The sequence below is a fragment of the Colletotrichum gloeosporioides genome, assembly GCF_011800055.1.
Source record: "Colletotrichum gloeosporioides strain Lc1 chromosome Unknown consensus_70, whole genome shotgun sequence".
NCBI lineage: Eukaryota > Fungi > Ascomycota > Sordariomycetes > Glomerellales > Glomerellaceae > Colletotrichum > Colletotrichum gloeosporioides.
In genome coordinates, this window is record NW_025544715.1 from 15,832 (window position 1) to 29,214 (window position 13,383).

At 49.2% G+C, this 13,383-nt stretch overlaps 4 protein-coding genes across 4 annotated transcripts; 3 read left to right on the forward strand and 1 right to left on the reverse strand.

The window, feature by feature from the left end:
- Window positions 1-161: 161 nt before the first annotated feature.
- GCG54_00010124 (uncharacterized protein) lies at window positions 162-302 on the forward strand (the record flags this gene model as incomplete). The annotated part of the gene is made up of 1 exon (XM_045410055.1): window positions 162-302. A coding segment is annotated over one exon (141 nt), but the record flags the coding sequence as incomplete, so codon positions are not given.
- A 1,819-nt stretch (window positions 303-2,121) lies between these two features.
- GCG54_00010125 (Autophagy-related protein 9) lies at window positions 2,122-8,953 on the forward strand (the record flags this gene model as incomplete). Its single annotated transcript, XM_045410056.1, has 11 exons — window positions 2,122-2,819; window positions 2,883-3,609; window positions 3,661-4,552; window positions 7,396-7,561; window positions 7,661-7,730; window positions 7,814-7,849; window positions 7,914-8,046; window positions 8,105-8,197; window positions 8,259-8,315; window positions 8,375-8,846; window positions 8,917-8,953. 11 exons carry the CDS (start codon window positions 2,122-2,124, stop codon window positions 8,951-8,953), a joined length of 3,381 nt encoding a protein of 1,126 aa, XP_045260223.1.
- Window positions 8,954-10,001: 1,048 nt separating this feature from the next.
- On the reverse strand, window positions 10,002-11,631 carry GCG54_00010126 (DnaJ-like subfamily C member 7; the record flags this gene model as incomplete). The annotated part of the gene is made up of 2 exons (XM_045410057.1): window positions 10,002-10,592; window positions 10,639-11,631. 2 exons carry the CDS (start codon window positions 11,629-11,631, stop codon window positions 10,002-10,004), a joined length of 1,584 nt encoding a protein of 527 aa, XP_045260224.1.
- A 730-nt stretch (window positions 11,632-12,361) lies between these two features.
- On the forward strand, window positions 12,362-13,288 carry GCG54_00010127 (uncharacterized protein; the record flags this gene model as incomplete). Its single annotated transcript, XM_045410058.1, has 1 exon — window positions 12,362-13,288. One exon carries the CDS (start codon window positions 12,362-12,364, stop codon window positions 13,286-13,288), a length of 927 nt encoding a protein of 308 aa, XP_045260225.1.
- Window positions 13,289-13,383: the final 95 nt, after the last annotated feature.

Below are 13,383 nucleotides of genomic sequence, written 5' to 3' on the forward strand. Positions count from 1 at the left end.
TAATAAGGCTACTTCTTAAGAAGAGTAGATTACCTATTTAAACGAAGAACCAGTTATTAAATTCATAAGTTTTATTTTTAAAAAATATTATATTATATTATATTATACTAATATATTATATATAGGATAATACTTTATCTTATTAGAAGTATTATAAAACTAATTTTCCTATTTTATCTATATTAGCTAGAAGGTATCTAGCTATTCTTAGTACTTCTACTCTAGTAGAGAGGGTTTTCTCAGTTATAAGTAATATTATTAGTAAAAACCAGAATAGGCTTCAGCCTATTATAGTTAAATAGATAATATTATTAAAATACTGGGGTATTAACTTTCTAACTAAGTTAGAAAGTATATATCTTAGTAAGGAAAAAGTAGAAGAAGAAGAAGAAGAGTAGTTATTTTTATAGGATTCTTTAGTATATTTTTAGTATAATTTTTACTATTATTTTTAGTATTTATTTTAATATTTTTCTATTATTTTTCTATTATTACTATTATTTTTACTATTATAATTTAACCTAAAGTAAAAGCTAACTTTTAAGTACCCCTGAATGATTTTATTAATTAACGTAGTTAATAGGGTAATTAACGTTAATAACCTAAGTTAAAAGCTAACTTTTAAGTGCCCCTGAATGATTTTATTAATTAACGCAGTTAATAGGGTAGTTAACGTTAATAACCTAAGTTAAAAGCTAACTTTTAAGTACCCCTAAATAATTTTATTAATTAACGCAGTTAATAGGGTAGTTAACATTAATAACCTAAGTTAAAAGCTAACTTTTAAGTACCCCCAAATAATTTTATTAATTAACGCAGTTAATAGAGTAGTTAACGTTAATAACCTAAATTAAAAGCTAACTTTTAAGTACCCCCGAATGATTTTATTAATTAACGCAGTTAATAGAGTAGTTAACATTAATAACCTAAGTTAATAGCTAAGTATTACTAACTATTTATACATAATATACTATATAATAATATTATTATAAAATTTCTTTAAACCTTAGTAAATATATATATATATATAATAATATTATATTATACTTCTATATATATAAGTTACTTAAAGTTTTAAAGAAATTTCTTATTATTTTTACTTATCTTTATTTATTTTTATTTTTTAATTTAGTATTTTGCCTATACTAAACTATACTAAACTAAACTAATAATTACTAAAAAAATTCTATACTAAACTAATACTAACTAAGCTGACCCTATACTAAACTAATACTAACTAACTGACCCCCATACTAAACTAAACTAAACTAATTTGCCACCCTGGCTGTGAGAGCGAGTATACCTACCTAGGTAGGTAAGCACTGTGGGGAGACCTAGCACACCTACCTACCTAAGGTACCTTAGGTACCTCGGTATCAGGATTGGAGACCACACCAATGGAAGCTACCTACAGCAATGACTTTCCAGGGATGAAACAGGCATGAAAGGAAGGCGGCCTGGAATAAGTACGGCATTACCAGTGCTCACCGCCCTGCCGACCCACCCCCAACACGCCCACGTCATAAAGTCATAGACGGTAGTCTCCTATCTTATCCGATAAGGTAAACGGTAAGGTAGGTAGGTAATCAGGTACCTGGTAGGCAAGCACCTGATCCCAGACACCTTTCGAGTATCAGTTGGGCACGCCTCGCGCATCCGAATCTTGCAGTCAACTACTTAGCTTGTTGTCACATTCGTCTCGTGATGCCTCGATCGAACTTGGAGCTACCATCTGCACATGTCACCTCAACTTTAGCCACAAACACAAACACCAGCAACCCCAAAAAGGCGACTCCGGACAAGTTGTCAAAGATCTATCCCAGAAGGTATTCATTCCCATCTTCCGCGAGCACCTCGGTCACCTGCGCACGCCGTACCTGCACACATGACTATTATTAAACGACAGACATATGTCCTTCAGCCAGCTTATCTTGAACAGCCACTGCGTCTTTGTAGCTAACTCGTTCCTAACAGCACTGGAAGACCGATCCTCACATTCTCAAAAGTCGATCCCAACTCTGTATTCAAGCCATCTTCTCCAAAACATGCATCAGTCGACATGCGTAACGAGTGCGTACTGTCAGTAATATTTCGAAATTCTTCTTGCACCACACAGTCGGCATGGCTTCCAACATCTTCTCCCGGCTGGGTCCTCCCGCAAGAGGATCCAGATCATTTTACGAGGAGTTGAGAGGCAGACGTGACGAGGATCTTGATATCGAAGATCAGGCCGGACTCGATGTCGACGAGGAGAATTTGAAGGAACAATTCCAAGACTATGACCTTGATCACGCACAGGATCTTGCCGTCGACGACAGCCGCACAACTCTCGACAGCAACGCCAACCTCGTCAGAAGCCCCCAAGAAACCGTCACGCGAGGCTCACAGCGAACCGGAGCTCGACGCGACACAGGACCGGCATGGCTAGGGCACGAAGAAGATGGAGACAACGATGTTCCCGCTTCTCTCCTCGTCGAACCGCACGAGGTGGAGGCGGGCGCAAAAGAATTCAACCGCAGAAAACAGCCCGTAGCCTCGACGCAGCAGCGAGCCATACCTGGTCCGTCCGATCGACGAACTCATGGCCAGTGGGAGGCGGCTCAAGCCCAACAGAGGCTGCATCCGGCAGATAGCGTTAAACGCTTCAAACCGAAGCTCAGGCGCATCGCGCGAGGTTTCTCGCCGGGCAATGAGAAGGAAAAGGCACTCTGGCGATGGGTCAACGTTTCGAACCTCGACTTTTTCATCCAAGACGTGTATTCATACTACCGAGGCAGCGGCTTCTGGTGCATCGTGTGTGCTCGAGCATTGCACCTTTTGTGAGTATTCAATTTATCATGCAAACCAAATCGTAGTGGGATTGAATGCTAACAGGATTGTAGGGAGTCTGCTTTCTTCGCCGTGTTCCTTACCTTCATGTCACAATGCGTTGACTATTCACTTCTCTCCGACCGAAGCAGAAAGTCGTTAAGCGAAATCGTGATTCCGCAATGCACCAGGAAAATGTCATTCCTTTGGAATTTTGGTCTTTGGCTCTATGTCTTCTACTTCATTTGGAAAGCCGTCCAATTTAGCGTTGATCTCCAGAGACTGCGCAATATGCGCAACTTTTACACCTATCTGCTCGAGATACCTGAGGAAGACATGCAGACGGTTTCTTGGCAAGACATCGTCTCGCGGGTCATGTCATTGAGAGATGCAAATCCCAAGACTGCAATAAATATCACCCCGTCACAGCGGCGCTGGATACGGAACCAATCCAAAGAGCGGCTTGACGCCCACGACATCGCTAATCGACTCATGCGGAGAGAAAACTACTTGATAGCCATGATGAATAAGGACGTGCTTGACCTGACGCTTCCCATCCCGTTCATGGGAAAGCATCAGTTCTTCTCGAGAAGTCTAGAATGGAACCTACACTTCAGCATTTTGGGTTTTATCTTCGACGAGAGTAATCAGGTCAACCAGGAGTTTCTCAAAGCAGATCGCCGAGGGCAGCTAAGCGCAATGTTGAAGACTAGACTTATGTTCGCCGGCTTCATCAATTTGCTGATAGGACCATTCGTGGTTGCGTATCTCATTATCGTACATGCTTTGACGTACTATAACGTAAGCTATGCAATCCCAATTCGAGAAAGTTGCTAACCAAAACCCCCTCAGGAATACCAAAAGGACCCAGGGACTTTTAGTCACAGGAGATATACACCGCTTGCCGAATGGAAGTTCAGGGAATTCAATGAACTCCCACACTTATTCCAAGAACGGCTCAATATGTCGTATCCGGCCGCCCATGCGTATATTGACCAGTTCCCGAAGAGATTGACGGAGCAGTTTGCTAGATCGGTAACCTTCATCGCTGGGGCAGTCACATCCGTTCTAGCCATTGCATCATTCTTAGAGCCCGAACACTTTTTGGGCTTCGAACTATTGTTCGGGAAGTCGGCACTCTTCTACATTGGAGTGTTCGCTGCAGCCTGGGCGGCCGCGAGAGGCATGATCTCCGAGGAAACTACCGTTTTCAACCCTGAATACGCCTTGCGCAACGTCATCAGCTTCATACACTACATGCCAGCTCACTGGGAAGCTCGACTCCATACCGCGGAAGTCAAGAGAGAGTTTTCAGAGCTTTACAAGCTCAAGGTATTGATATTGGTCGAGGAGATTGTCGGTATACTCACGGCGTCTCTGGTTCTCATCTTCTCGGCGCCCAAGTGTAGCGACCAGATCATCGACTTCTTCCGAGAGTTCACGATACATGTGGATGGCGTCGGCTACGTATGCTCGTTTGCCGTCTTCGACTTCAAGAAGGGCGCGGAAAGGGCCAAGTTCCAGGTGGCAACCGGAGATGTACGTGACGACTACTACTCAACCAAGCATGGAAAAATGGCGGCGTCCTACTACGGATTTCTAGATAATTATGTTATCAATCCAAAGACGGGCATTCCTGGTCACATCCCCCCTGGAAGTCGACATCCATTTCACCCGCCGCCGGCCTTCCCTGGACTTCAATCGCCCACTCTAGCGGCCGAAATGCAAAGCTCCAGAGTGGGACGTTACGATCTCACAAGAAGCAGAGCACCCGGAGGTGGTATGGGGCAACCAAACCGGACGCCACGATTTGGGCCTTCATTGACAGCCCCGTCGCCGATGGCGTCGATGCTTCTTGACCCACACCACCAACCGGCTTCGGCGGGTTTCGGCGCCCGAAGCACACATCGGAGCCGAGGGAGTCGGGGTGTATACCATGGCGGAGGAATCATCGAGGAGACGACGGAAGATAGCCTTGGAATGGGCGAGCAATTGGATTCGCAAGTACAATATGAGGACGAAGGTTTTGAGGAAGCTGGGCCCCTAGGGGAATCGGTTTGGGAAACATCGCCTCCGAAAGGGTTGAGCCGGGAGAATAGTACGACTGTGGAGACTGGGGGGCAAGACGCTGGGGTCTTGGGATTGATTTATCAATTTCAACAGGCACACCGCACAGATCGCCAAAGTGGAGCACTTTGAGGTGCAGCGAGTATGGACTATTGCCCGAAGAATGGATATTAGGTTGGTGGCGTTCTGGTGTACAAGATTTTGCGAGGTGCATGGATTGCATGATCACACGATGTGTTAAGAAGTGCCGGGAAAGAATGATGCTACAACAGGAACCTGGTGTTGGCTTTGGACATTCAGGTAGAAAATACCGAGTGGTTGGACGTAAATTGATATTCTTATGAAGCCCTAGAAGTATTGGCAGAATCAGTAGGGCCTGGCAGTGGTTTGTGAGAGGCGAGATTTCAGAGCTTGGAGATCCGATCAGCGTGACCGTAGTTGAGTTGGCAGATGACGGCGTCGGAACTCGGCGGACAACGGTTTGGAGACGACGTCGGGCTGACGAGGGGACGTCGTAACTCCGAAGAACCCGACGTCAAATCGGCGTGGGCGGCGATCGCTAATTAAGAAACGGCGAGATGAATGACAAGAGAGGCCACGCACAAAGAGAATGATGCGGTGGTCACGCGTTGGATTTACCAGCAAACATAAGTACTTAAGAGGTCGGTTTTGTTCTCCTTTTTTTCAAATTCCCTTTGTTTTTTGTTTTTTTTAAGGAAGCTCTTGAACGCCCTGGCGTGGTCGGCTTTGATACTATTGTCGTACCTTACGTTAGGTAAGTTGCCAAAGTGTTGGTATTACCATACCAGCTGGCCTATTTTGTCAGTTGACAGAAGCAGCGCCAGTAGCATGCCGAAGCAATAGGTGATGGCGGATGGATGGAATAAAATAACGAAAGACGAGCTACTGAATCCGACGTCGAGTAGCATACTGACGTCCAGCCACCCCGTCTGCTCAGTAATTGCTACTGGCAGCACTAGATCGAAAAAAGGGGGCAAAAGTGTGTGATCTGGAACCTTGAGATCCTAGGAAAGTTTCTGAGAGCTTTACTACGGCACCTGTGTAGAGGGTACGTGCCTGTGGAGGGGCCCGGGACGGCTTCTAGATGTCGGGGTCGTGTTTTCTATCTATCTACCTTTATCAGGTGGTTTAGATAAAATAAAATAAAATAAAAACCTCCGAGATTGATAGTACTGCGTAGTAGGCACCTCGGTCGTTGAGTTGACCAGGGCACCTCGCACGATCGATGACGGGTCGTCTGTTGCTCCGAGGCTGTCGTGGTGCCACTAAGGTGCTCTGCCTACCTTAAGGTAGGTAGCCACTCGCTGCGGAGCGCTTAGTGGGGGAGGGGAGCTGGACTGCCAAAGGGCACTGGGGAAGGGCCTCACCCACTTGCTAATATCATTTGAGCTTTCCGTGCAATGGAAGCCCATCCCATGCTTCCAGCTTGTAGTGGACGTTCCGCAGCTGAGGTCCCTCAAGTACTCAACTCAGGTTACAACTTCCACCCGAGCTGAAAGGCATTGGCGTCCACAATTGAGTTTCAATACACACGACGCGAAGTGCGTACAAATTGCCTTTAAAGTAGCCATGACGCACTCAAACCATACAATTGGTGCATTATACGATGCTGTTTTCGAAGCAAACCGCGCTTCCGAAGGGGGAAGTCCACCTTAGGAAACAAGCCGGGGTTCTCGAGCTAAGGTACCTGAGTAAGGATAAATGAGGTGAAGAAAGCCGGCCTTTGTCTCCGAGGCCGCAGACAACCCCGACGTCCGCTCGACACCGTCGACACCGGACGAAGTGGGATACAAAATTTTCGGTCCTTCGGGCCATGTGGCCAGTTATTCGCCCGCCAGTATTTCCTTCAGGACTCGCGCCCATTCCTAAATGTACATATCAATACAGCGTACAGTGATAACCTGGGAGGCAGAGGTGAAGGAGGGTAAAAGCATAAGAAGGAGACAGCATCAGGCCTAACCAGGCGACCCGAGGTAGGTGTATTGCACCTACTGGGATCAAAAGTCCGAAGCTAAGGTATCTTAACACACCAAAGTACTAAGCGAGATATGTTTGCCTGTGTTCACGTACAGGTACATGGTATCTGCTAGTGGTCTTTTTTTTTTTTTTTTTTTTTTTTTTTTTTTTTTTTTTTCCCCTCCCCCNGTTTTTTTTTTTTTTTTTTTTTTTTTTTTTTTTTTTTTTTGCCCTTCTCCCCAAACCACTCTGCCCTCTTGCCCCGTCTCCAATCCCGACGACCTTGACTCGCCTGCAACCTCGACTTTGCCTTCCTGCGTCCTCGCCGACCGTGCATCGCAATCTGCAACGACTGCGCCGCTCGCCGATGAGCTATTCTCAGTGATCACTTCGAGTTTACATGCGATTTGTCCCGTGCCGAACCCCATTCGCTCCCCTCCGGCCGACCCGGCATCTGTCTTGTCGCACCTACGCGCAAAACCTTACGTCCTCCAGGCCAAAAAAGGACACCGGGACAATCGACAACACGATCCTTGAGTACAGCTCAACGAGAGCTCAATCCGCCGCAATCGCTGGCGCCCACGACAACTCTGTCGCATCCCCCCCAAGCTGTCAATCTGGCGGCTCTTCAGCCTAAGCCTTTCGGCGAAGCATCTGACGCTGCGGCCGCAATGGCCCAGCCCAATGCAGAGCCCGTCGAGGAATATGAGTGCGCACTCCTCTCGCCCATCCACCCACACCCGCCTGGCCCGTTCCCAATGCACCTTTGTGGTAGCAACCATGATCGCTGACTTGGAATATTCCACAGCTACGAATCGCTCCCTCCCAACTTCTCCCTGGTCCAAAATATGGCGGCCGGGGCGTTCGCGGGCATAGCTGTACGTTTTGTCCCATCTTATGGAGCTTCGCTTTGGCCGGATAGATTGCTTAAAGGTTCGAAGCTGATTTTCAATACTTGCAGGAGCATACCGTCATGTACCCTATCGATGCCATTAAGGTACGGTTGACAGCGCTTTCCTTTGCCTACGTATCCTCGCCCTCTGCTAATTCGGAGTTCCCAGACCCGAATGCAAGTTCTCAACCCTAACCCCTCAGCTGTCTACAACGGTGTCATCCAAGGTACATACCGCATAGCCAGCCGAGAGGGAGTCCTCAGTTTGTGGAGAGGCATGTCCAGTGTTGTCGCTGGAGCTGGTGAGTGCCCTGCCCCAGCTGGCCTCAAACCTTCAAGTTCCCGTACTAATTGCATCAGGACCTGCCCATGCTGTTTACTTTGCTACGTACGAGGCCGTTAAGCATGTTATGGGAGGCAACCAGGCGGGTGTTCACCATCCTCTTGCTGCTGGTGAGTTGTTTTGCGCAGGCCCTCGTTTCGAGTGAACTAGATGGTTAACACAGCGCGATAGCTACTAGTGGAGCTTGTGCTACCATCGCAAGCGATGCGCTTATGAACCCCTTCGATGGTAAGTAGCTTGCGAAGCACCTGCCCTTACGAACGCGGACAACTTACTCGCGCCTCCAGTCATCAAACAGCGAATGCAAATCCAGGACTCTGCAAAAATGTACCGCTCCATGACGGACTGTGCTAAGTACGTCTACAAGACCGAGGGACTGGCAGCCTTCTACGTTTCCTACCCGACCACCCTCTCGATGACGGTTCCCTTCACTGCTCTGCAGTTCCTCGCCTATGAATCCATTTCAACGGCGATGAATCCGAGCAAGAAGTACGACCCGACAACACATTGTCTGGCTGGCGCTGTCGCTGGAGGCTTTGCCGCCGCCTTGACCACGCCCATGGATGTGATCAAGACTATGTTGCAGACGCGAGGAACTGCGACCGACCCGGCGTTGAGAAACGTCAATGGCTTCATGGCCGGGTGCCGGTTACTGTACGAGCGAGAGGGCTTTCGGGGATTCTTCAAGGGTGTGCGCCCCCGTGTAGTGACGACCATGCCCAGCACGGCTATTTGCTGGTCTGCTTATGAGGCTTCCAAGTAGGTTCACCGTCTTTGATTGGACAGACGTATGGAAGTGATTGTAGGAACTAACGGTTTTCTCTCACAGGGCTTACTTCATCGCAAGGAACGATATTTCACCTTGAAGCGGTTTGCTGCTCTACACATAGAGAGGGGTTGTTGGCAAATTTTGTGACCGATTAGAGCGGTAGTGTAAAATCTTAGACGGCGGAGCAAGGCAGGATCGATTCCCACACCCGAGCAACAATTGGCCTGGTGCCGGGAATTACAGCAACGGAACGCTGGAGGAGCACAGTGTACCACTCCGAGCGAGAGCTTCCTCCCCAAAGAAGAAAATCAAAACCTCGTTGTGTTGTAACATGGACGCTGATAGTCGGTCAACTCGCAAGCGGGCTGTATATGTTGCTGGAGAGCCGATTTGGCAAAGTGCTACATATTCAAAGGATATTGAACACGCTGGCGTCGGAAAATGACACCTGTCGGGAGGTGGTATGCTCGGGGATGGATTTACAGACGTTCATCTGGAATATCATCTCTTACTCTCCTCCAAATTGGCTTTGCTCACTGGTCGAGACTGTCACAACTGGCCTTCGCAACCCAGTTGACTCTGCGACGGGCACTTGCTTGTTCGAGCAATCTTTGGCCGCAATACATCTCACTGTGTTCCGTCGCTAATCTGTCGACCCGCTCTTCGCCAGGGAAAATGTGTCGTAGATATGATCAACCTGACCGATCACTCGACGCCAACTATCTGGCCTGCTTTGGGCATGGCTTTAGTAACCGGAGCCGCATGAAGACTGCTATGTGACACATTGACGGAATGGATGTCGAAGTACTATCAATGACCCGGTTACGCATTGCGACTTGATACGAGCCAAGCCCCACTCGCAGGAACCGTGAGGATACGTCACTCGTAGACACATGGACAAGCAGCGAGCTAACCGCGAACATCGGAGTATCACGCGAGCCGATTTTTCAAAGAGACTAATGTTCTACATTCCGCTGGCACAACAGTCTTGAAGATGAAAGTAAGTGACCAAGACTGGTCGAGTTATTTCACCAACTTCTTGCTGGCAATACCAAGAAGTGATGTGAGTTAGATGCCACTGATGAATAAGGCCCCATGAACTCCAGGCTGAACCTATTAACTCCTTCCATACCACCGAGCTCCCTCTAAAATGGGAACCCGCCACCGCCGCCACCAAACTTGAAGTGGAATTGCTGACTTCCACCTCCCCCACCCTGCTGGAACATGAATGGATGGCCTCCGCCAAAGGGGTTTCCTTGAAAAGGGCTGCCTTGCTGTTGATTATTGGGGTCGTCGCCGCGATCGAAGCGCTCGCGAAGCTCCGGGTTGCTGAGAATCTCGTACGCCTCGTTGATGGCCGCCATCTTCTTCTCGGCTTCCTCTTTGGTGAGACCCTGCTTCGCAGCCTTATCGGGGTGGTGAAGCTTTGACAGCTTACGATAAGCCTGCTTGATTTGACGCTCATCAGCATCATGTGATACACCTAGAACCTTGTAATAATCCTTGGTCTGACTGCGCTTGAGCGCGATCTGGGCCTTCTGCATGAGAGGCTGGATGACGTCGTTCTTGTCAGGTCTAGCATTGCTGGCCTCCTCTAAAGACCTAATGGCAGCCTCGAACTCCTCCTTGTCCATCAATACTTTGGCCTTGTATAGGAGGCCGTAAAACGATTGAGGGTCGAGCGCGAGCGCATCATCGCAGTACTGTTTAGCTTTCTTGCCATTCATCTGCAATGTCTGTTAACACTGTTTAAGAGAAAGCCCTACGTCTTCGATGACTTACGTCGTAATAGCCCTGGCATGCCATTTCCACAACGCGGGTGTACAGAGTTGAGGGGGCAGTGGCGGGAATGGTGCCATCCGCACGAAGCTCTTCAACATGGGTCTTAATGTCGGTGATCAGACCTGTCTCGTCGGCCGAGTCGATCAACAACTTGACTCCGGTCATAGGTTGATTCTTGTCGAATGCCTTCGTTACTCTGGTCAAAGTCTTGTCAATGGCCTTTTGCTGCTTCAGGAGCTTCTTGCATGGCTTGGAGTCTGGGTCGGAGTGTAGACACTTCCTGATCTGGGTCAAGCCGTTCTGGAGGTCGCCTAGTCCGTAGAAGGTGATGGCGGAGATCTTAATATGTGGTGAAGTGTCTCCAGGCCGCATCTGCAGGACGTGGTGCAGATCACTCATGCCCTCTTCAACCTCACCGCGCTGGAAACGACAGCGAGATCTCATCTCGCGGAGCGAGATAGCCCGGTTCGCGGTAAGGATGGCCTCGCCTGCATGAGTGACGCATGCCTCCCAATCACTATTCTTCTCTGCCATCTCGGCGAGGTGAGCAGCGCCCTTAGCCTCGTCGAGGGCGACGAGCTCGGGTGAGGTGGCGCCCTTGTTTGCCAGAGTGTACTGTTCCCTTGCGCCATCCCAGTCGGCAACCTTAGACTTGATCTTGGCTAATTGAACGTGAGCGCCCTCGAAGCCGGGCTTTAATGCCAAGACCTTGTTGAAATCGTCGGTCGCCTGGTTGGTTCGTCCGAGGGAGAGGTAAGTCGTGGCGCGCTTGAAGAGGGTCAAATAGTTGGAGGGATCGCGAGCGACAGCGGCATCGTAGTAGACGAGGGCGTCGCTCGTCTGTCCCTTGGAGAGATGGGCTTGGGCGGAGGACAGCAAAGACGAGACTGGGGTATCAGAAGGGATTTCGTCGGCTGAAATTGCGAGAGCTGGCGAAGAGAGTAGTGTCGTGGCTGCGAAAGCCAGAGCGCATAGGCGAACGTGCATGTGCATGGCTGTCGCTGACGCCAGGCGGCCGGGACGAGCAACCAAAGGCAGCCGCGGATCCTCGAGTAGACAGGTAGAGAAAAGAGATGTTGCGGCAAGGAGAGACGGGCAGAAATGGTCGAAGACAATAAGCTAGAAACAGGAGTGGAGGGGGAGACGACGAGTGATGTTATAGAAGTGGTCGAAATGGAAAAGTTGTCCTTAAAGACCGCCACGATCTGATGGAAGGTACAAATGCTAACGATGGAGATGGGCTGTGGAGCAGGTAGTCCTTAACGCTTCTCACTTCGCTGTCGCACAGCCTCCCCCTGCATCTTCAGGAAACTATACGTATCGCGTACTTGGGTAATTTGGTACGGCGCAAGTATTCCGATTATGCCTATTCAACCCATAGTGTTACCTTACTTCTTCCGTCAAGTGTCCAGATCAGATCCGCCCCACTTTCGCGCATACGTACACACAGGTAGCTACCTAGCTACCTTACACTTTAATTAGGCTACGTACCTACTTACCGCCCAAGAAGCAGGTGGCTGCTGCTACCTTAACTCTGACCGGTACGCAAGCCACTTTTTGAAGAAGTCACGGCATCTGCTATTGTCATCGGCTTCGCCAGACCCAGAGAAACTTTGTACCTTCCCGATCTGGCCTTCCTTTGCAGGATAGGCCAAATCAACCATAACAAAAATCACGGCCTTCCGCCGCTGTCTCCGACTATCAGCCTACTACCTCCGTCAACATGTCTCACCTCCCCCCGTCAACCGCCATCTTTTCTCCCTCAATAGCACGCATTGCTGCCTCTACTGCTAAAGACTGGAACTATGTTGACGGTTGGCTTACCGCCAAATTCCACGGCCGAGCAGTCCCGCCTTTTGAGCGGAATCCAGAAACCCTCAAAGCCCTCCTCGCTCTGGCTTCGCTGAACGAGACTGTGGATGAGGAACGCGAACTCGTCTCTAGGGCTGAGGCTGCCGCTCTGCATCAACTCGGCGAAGCTTACCATGAACCCGAAGCGCGTCTCTCTGAATTGCCCCCAACGGCCACCGTCCGCGAGAGGATTCTGACTGCCGTCCAGGATCACCTCACCCGAGAGGGTAGCACTGCCCTCAACTCCATGGCGACACTTTCATGCCAGCTTTCCGTGGCGTACCCGGATGCCGAAAACCTCGGCCAGTCCATGATAAATCTCCATGCCCGAGCGTCTGAACTCGAGCAAATGAGGGTTCGTGTGCACGTACTACTGAAGTACATTGAGCAAGAGTCTACTACTGCAGATGAGCTTCTGCAAACGCTGCGCAGCGACGACTACAAACCCACCAACGACCTTGCCCGCCAGAATTTGGACATGCAAAGGAGAATTAAGGCCATGGCTGCTCGTTTGCCCGAGCTGAAGGACCGAATGTCAAATGCGAACCGATCGCATATCTCTGCCCAACCCGCCATCGAGCAAATTGTACAGGAAGAAAGCAAGTATCTTGATCTCCTGGCCCAGAAGAGAGGATTGGATGCCCACGTTACCCAATTTTCGAGCCTTCCAGACGACGTCCAGAGGGCTCGGCTTCAGCTTGAAAATCTTCGTACCGAGATCCGTGCCATTATCCGGCGCCGAGACACCATCTTCGAGGGCTGGGTCGAACGCGAGAGTCCCCGCAAGGACCGATCATAACCACTTTCTACTGTAGCTTAGCATACATCACACGCTGCAGCTTGCATCACTAGGGTATTAGAATTACTACGCGCTAAAGACAAAACTCGCTTGTC